At 41.6% G+C, this 7115-nt stretch overlaps 1 protein-coding gene across 3 annotated transcripts in view; it reads left to right on the top strand.

Moving 5' to 3' along the window:
* The window catches only part of LOC110393183 (ras-related protein Rab-10-like), a 31806-nt gene continuing 24983 nt past the window's right edge, over window positions 293-7115 (top strand). Inside the window, exons 1-2 of one of the 3 annotated variants that reach the window (XM_021385745.1) lie at window positions 293-705; window positions 6089-6149. In XM_021385745.1, the coding sequence (XP_021241420.1) occupies window positions 546-705; window positions 6089-6149 (221 nt within the window). In that variant the 5' untranslated portion in view covers window positions 293-545. The remainder of the gene's footprint in view (window positions 706-6088; window positions 6150-7115) is intronic. The other 2 variants (XM_021385746.1, XM_021385744.1) reach the window with 2 other exon arrangements.

The raw sequence follows: 7115 nt of genomic DNA, 5'->3' as shown, positions 1-7115 counted from the left end.
CTTAGATAGAGACAAACATTTATAAATATCTATTCCTACTTTTAGTTCAAAATATGTCCCATTCCTAAATCTGTCACATCAGATGAGTTCAGTGTGCACATCAGCAAACGGCTAAGGGACACCACGGGATTCCAGTAAAAACATCCAGCTATGTGCAGCAAGTCTACGCGGCAGATGCACGTTTGTTTGGTTTCATGCCACAGGCCACTGTGACAGCCAATTACAAATCAAAAGTGAAAAAGAGGAAATACTTTAAACTCATTTCCTCTGTCTCGGTCTTTAGTGCTAGGAAGGAAAGAACAAGCAGACTTTATTTCTGTGCTTCTGTAGCCCCCAGCCACTCTGAGCCACTCGCTGCCGCCGCAGCCCGCCTCAAAAGCAGAAGCCCGCTGGCGAACCGCACGGCCTCCCCGCTCAGGACGGCCCCACGGGGGTGGTGGCCCCGCGGGCGGAGGCGGCGCCTTCCCCATGACATCGGGGCGGCCGCGGCGCTTCGGCCCCCGCACGGCCCGGCCCGGCCCGGCCCTCCGTGCCTCCTGCCCGCCATGCCGGTGCCGGGACAGGGAGCCGAGGGGCGGCCGGCTCTGCTGCTGAAAGTCGTGATGGCCGGGGAGTCCTGCGTGGGGAAAACCTCCATCGTGCGGAGGTACACGGAGCCCAGCGCGGCTGCCACCTTCTCCTCCTCCTCCTACCTGGCCACGATCGGTGAGTGCCCGCCCGCCGCGGGCCGGCTCTGCCCGCGCTCTCCCGCAGCCCTGGCTCGGCCCCGCCCGCTCCCCTTTCAGTCCTCCTCGCTGTCCTTGGGCTGTCCGTGCCTGCCTGGCTTTTGCTGCAGGTGCCCGGTGGCATCCGCGTGTCGGTGCCTGGAGCTGGAACTGCCGGTTGGCTGGCCGGGGTGTGAGGGAGCACCGCAGTGCTGTGGTTCTGGCTCCAAAACCGCTTTGCTCCAGCTCTCGTGGAGGCAGTCTGTTTTGTGTTGTACTGATGCTCGTGGCTCCAAGTGGAGGCCTGGCTGTGGTACACCGCTGTGCCCGCAGAGAAAACTGCCTCTTCAAAGAGCTCTCGGACTTCAGTAGTACTCTCAGTTCCTCCGTCTTTTCTGACAGAAACTCTTGACTTTGTGTTAATGTGTTTTGATGGTGTAAAGTCAAGACATTTGCTCTAAGTGGCCATATATGTGACTGTTGAAGCAGAACCACTGTTGAGTTGGAAATGATCAGTCCCGCTGGGCCCAGAGGATGTAGCTGAATGGGGGACCCCATCCAGTACCCCAGCAGCCCTAGGGTGGCTGTCAGCTTTCTATTGCCACCGTGGTCCCATCTCTTGTCGCCCACAGAATGGTGAGCTGACCCCCTGCACGCATGATACAGACATGTCATGGATTTCTGAGTGAGAAATTTTAATTTTTAAAAGACTGCCCATATATAAAGTTACTTGACTTGCCCACATCAGGGTTTAAACCACTTCTCATTCTCCTGCACTTTCTTCCAAAGCATCTTCTGAAACCAACACAAAGACATAGTGAAATGGATCCTTAAAGCCGGCAATCTGTTTTGAGGTTTATCTAGTACTCTCAAGGAATGTCCATGAAAGTAAACATCAGCTTTAACAGTGCATTTTGTATTGGAACTTAGATTCCTAGCCTTGAGATTATTACTTTGAAACAGATTCTTTTTACTTTTAATTCAGACCGCCATAGAGTCAAAAACTCTGGTATACTGCAGATATTGAGAATATATTTCTCCTGTTGTAGGTTGAAAGACTAAAGAATAGCAAAGATGAAAACTGTTTTGTGACCATTGCGGATTGAGCATAACCTTATATAGTTTTATTACTGTTCCTATTCTTGAGTGATTTAAAAACATATGCTAATATGTTTATCTGAAATGGAAATTAATACCTCACATGTAGTATTTGTTACCTGCATGTGATTTTTAAAGTTATTTCTGAAATACTCCATCCCACCTAGTTCCATTTTACAAGACATATTAGAGCTTGGACTCTTAAACTCAATGAGATTGTTGGTGACGGCTTCCACAGTAGTGATGTTGAAGGTGGAAGTTCTGTACTCACAAGGACAGACACAGCTGAGAATATGGAAGTTTCAGTCTTTGCAGCACAGCTGTGGTCAGTAATGGTGTTAAGGAAGAAGACTCATTGCAATATTTCAGATTTTTTTTAATCATGGTGTCTTCTTCCTCTTTGTCGCCACTATCAAAATGAATATTTTCAGTCACGTGCCAGTTTTACACAGACTCAGCCCAGAGAACCCTATCTGTTGTGCAGCCTGTTGAATGTTCATCTGATACTAATTGATTTCCCTCTACCCGTTGTCCACCTGGAACACTGACGAGAGTAGCAGGAAGCTTATCCAGGCTGTTCAGACATCTGAGTTTCCTGACTAAACTGTATGTCACCACCACCCTCAGTGGCAAAGAGTCACAGCTAAAGAAGCTGAAAGGTTGTCTGGGAGCTGCGAAGAGTCTCATTTCTGTGTTGTCATGAATCACGGGTTTTTGCTACTAGAAAAAAACTGACTGTCATTGCAGGGGAAAAAAAAATCCTGCTAGGCTCCAGTAGTGAAATTTTCTAAAATTATGTATTTTATGAAAAAAAAAAAAAAAAACATGCATCCACAGTAAATTTTCACTGAAAGCCCTTTATGTGACACTTAAACACTCAAGGATGGATGCCCTTCCTCCTCCTCAATTATGCAGTTTGGGTAAATTATAAGCAGTTAAAGTTTTATAATTAAACTTATACGCATCATAAGGCAGGTGCATTGCATTGTGAATAGTAGGCTGTAGTAATGTTTTTGTTTAAACAATGGCATTGCATATAACACCACAGGGAAAGTTTATGAACAGAAAAGCCCCTCTTGTATACAAGTGAATAGGATTGCAAGCTCACAATCTCCCTGACTGTAAGGCTTTTACTTTGCTGGACTGTGGTGGCTGTGGTCCCACAGGCATGTTTTGTGCGGGAAGGTCTGTAGAGGGGTGAATCCTCCCCAACCTACTGTAGGGAACGTGCTTTAGCAGGGGGTTGGACTTGATGAACCCCTGAGGTCCATTCCAACCCATACAATTCTGTAATCTCTGTGGATACCCCAATACTCACTCACTCAGGAAATAGAACTTATGAACAAAAATTAATGATATTGAAGGTAAACATGTTGTGTGTTAACAATCCTAGTAGTAATCCACATCTTAATTCTGGTGGAGTTTATTTTCTGCTATGATTTTTGCAGTCGTTCTTAGCAAGCTATCTTATCCCATGAGTTGTTTTTCTTAGGGAAACAGTAATTGTTGGTGTTTGTGAGCACTCAGATACTACTCACATTCAGATATTCCTTGATGTGTACAGGAAAGAAGTGTCTGGATGAAGTGATGCACCAACATGGTAAGGGCTCGGTGTTTGATAGGAGAATCATGGTTGACACTCGACCCAAGTAAGGTTGCTCCAGGACTGGAAGAGTGAGTCCCAGCTGTTCCATGGGCTGAAGTCCGTCATCAGTCATAAGCACTCACAGCACAGCCATGGATTTCTTTTCACCAACTGCTGTTAGATTATGAGGTCATTACAACAGCAACCCGGTTGTTTCCTCTCGTTCTTGCCAGGAGCTCCCAGCCCTTCCTTTCAGCCCTGGCTATTGCTGAGCAGGACTTCTTGCCAGGAGCTCAGCGTTCTTCTAAGTTGCTCCAACTTGTGTTGTATCTGGACAGGCATATTTTTGAGCCTTCTATATCAGGACGTTCTCAGCTGTATCAGGGTGAAAAGTCTGTTGTGGTTTTCATAGAATCATAGAATCTTTTGAGTTGGAAAGGACCCTTAAAGGTCTTGTAGCCCATTGGAAGTCCTCTTGGAAGAGGACTTCTGCAGATGGTCAGAAACTGTTTCATAGATGTTGAGGGAGGAGATGAGCAATTCACAACTGAATTCCTATATGGCTGACTATTTTAATTCTTCTTAGACCTTGCTGTATTTAAGGTGCCTCAGTCCTCATGTGGGCATACTTAATATTTTGAGTATAAAGAAAAGAAATTAATGTCATGGCTATAAAACTTGGAAATAACTAGAATCTGAGCTTTTACCCAGTGTACACATTCTTTGTTTAATTTGACAGGTTAAAAGAAGCAAGTACAAGCTGTTGCATTGATGTTTATCTCAAGAGTGGTAATCAATGCTAGCTTTGTTATGTTATTCATCTTGTATAGTACATGGGCTGAAATGCATCTGAAATCTGTGAGCTGTCTCTTTGGCATTGTATTTCTCATTTTTCTTTTTTGTCTTTTCAATTTGCTAAGTTTGCATGAAATTTCATATAAAGACATGAACAATTCATGCATGCAGAACATATTGACTTCTGCTTTTCACTAACATTCATTGACCTTCTAGGTCAATAAATTTTGAAGTTGACTTAAGAAGTCAATATGCCTTATTTTAATTTAGATTAAGGTTTAGCCTGATTCAGCACTCTGCCTCCCTTCTTATAAACAAAAAAAGCTTATATCAATTTATTATTAAAATGTATGTCAAATCAGAACTGTTTCCTATAGGGCTGGGGATCCCTCACTGCATTATGGTTTTTCCCTGTGTTCCCAATGCATTGTTTGAAAGTGACATTCCAGCCTCCCAGTGCTCTCTTGGTCCCTTTCAAGTGCTCTAATATCAGTTGTAGAAAGTGATACAGATAATTAAAAAAAACTGTGTGAATTTCAGGAGCAAATGTTTTCCATAACGTTCACATTTCAGCTTACATGAGCACACGAACAAATTTGGCTTAAATTACATTTCCAGCTAACATTATTAATTCCATCAAGGAAGCTTTGTGTAATATTAATTACGGACACTGATTATATAATTTCATCTTCCCTTGCCATTGAAGCTTCAGTAAAAATTCATCAAATGAAGGACATGATTATCATAATAATTTTTAACTCTTTTGCCACATATACCCAAAAATGTTATTACCATTGGAATGTTGTATGTGAGCACATACTCTCCAGCGGACAAGCTACCCTGAAGTTACATGGCTGCACTTTGGCCTTGTGGATTCTTGACCATGGAGAAGGCCGTGCAACCCGCTATCACAGTGTTAACTTACCTTTACTTAACTTACCTTTACTTAACGTAGCTGACAGAAATAGCCTTCTTAATTTTTAGGGGGAAAATCTGAGCAGAGCAATCAGTAAAAAGTATTTCAAGTGTCAGCGGAATAGTAACTGGAGAGGAACATAGTTACAAGTGAGGAAATGCATCCCTCTAAGGTAGCAGGTGATAGCGGGCAGATTCCAGCCTCAGGATTGGCGCTGCAACAGCCCACAAATCCAGAAATCATTTACCACACCCGGAGTAGTATTTTGATAATATAGTAAAGGAAAACACTACAAATTATGAGGAAAGTATCTTTAAGGAAAGATGTGTAATATACATAGAGACAACATACAGCACTGGTTTCAAGTGCTAATGCCTGATTTTAGCATTAACACCCTGTATTTGGGATAAAGAAAGATTAAGACTGTGGAGACAGATGTTGCTGATTTGAATGAAATCCAGTGTATGCTCATCTTTGCATTTAATTAATACAGCTAATTTCTATTCCTGTTCATGCGGCTCTAGATTATTTTTTTAGGGATTTGTAAGTAAAAATAGAAAAATGGCACTTCGCATGTAACAGCTTTGTAAGTGTTTATTGCTAACTATAGCTGTTCTGCGATGAAATTGGAAACAACTGAAATCACCAGTATATTTGCCAAGTATTATTGTGCCTAAGCCATGAAGCTGCAGTCCTGCCACATACCTTTTAATGGAAATATGTACCTGTAGTTTCAGGGTATCCTTTGCTTTGACATGCCCCTCCATTGCTTTTATTGTAATGTATTGACACATAGTTGTTTTCACCATTGAATAATTTTCTTTTGCAACTTCCATTTTGAATGTGTATAGTTAATGAATTATTCTTTGTTTGGTATGATTCCTTTTCATTTTCTGTTTTAAATTGCATGATAACTAGCCTTGAGAAAAATTCTTCAAATGGAAATCCATGCTACTATAGAAATGTTACAGATTTTCTTCTTTCTTCTAGGCATTGATTTTAAAGTTAAGTGTATAACGCTTAATGGTACAAGAGTGAAACTTCAAATATGGTAAGTTTTAATCTATGTCACAAATAAAAGCTAACTAATGTACATTACAACATGAAAAAATCTCATATCTCATCTTTTTTTTAACTGCATGCCTTCATAAGGTGCAATTGTTACGTAGTAGGTCATTTTAAAATCTGAGTTTAGTAAGTTAAAAAGAAAATTGTTACTAGGTTGCTTTATCAAAATTCTGCTGTTGCAGCATGCAAACAATGCAGATCTACAAAACACATTAATTATATTTAATTGTATCAGAACACTGGGGGAAGTGACAAAGCAAGAAAATTCTGTATTTCATTACCGAACAAGTGCAGGCTCAAAAGACTGCCAAAAGAAAGCTATTTTGATGGATCTTTGGGAACCTGCACTCTACTTTTTTTTGTTTGTTTTGAGGCTTTTCTAAAGGGTGTATAGGAATGCTGACAGCTGTGTCTACATGCATCCCATACAGCAGGTTATCTATATTTACTGGTACCTAACTTCTGGAGAAGTAACTCTGTACATTAATTCTCTGACCAGTGTTAGATCTTCAGTTGCTCCACCTCAGGTTTTAGTACAAGAATCTTGGAGACTTGTTGGCAGCTTTCTTAAGCGGTAATTGCAGGTGGCAATCTCTGCATCCTCTTACATTGTGTCTTTTTCCCAAAACCTGTCTTCCACCTAAACCAGCTCCCTGTCTGTGTCACAGTTTACAATGTGCTTGTCAGAATATAGGATGTTACCTGACTCCTGCAGGGTTTGTACTCCAGAAATCCTTTTTTACCACCTGAGTTGTACTGGTGTTCTTGATTAACTGTATATAAAGAAGCAATGGTAAGCTTGAACTTAGAATTTGGCCACTGGTTGAGCTTTCCCAGTAGGTCGTTATTACTCAAACTTTCAGTGTATTTCTTTCGTTGTTGAATAAATGTGAAATCTGGCACCCAGATTCTCTTTCATCCTTATGTTTTCTTGTTCTTTTCAAGTTAG

Source organism: Numida meleagris, chromosome 2 (genome assembly GCF_002078875.1).
Source record: "Numida meleagris isolate 19003 breed g44 Domestic line chromosome 2, NumMel1.0, whole genome shotgun sequence".
Taxonomy (NCBI): domain Eukaryota; kingdom Metazoa; phylum Chordata; class Aves; order Galliformes; family Numididae; genus Numida; species Numida meleagris.
Note: the sequence above shows the minus strand (reverse complement) of the source record. Positions and strands in the feature narration are given on the sequence as shown.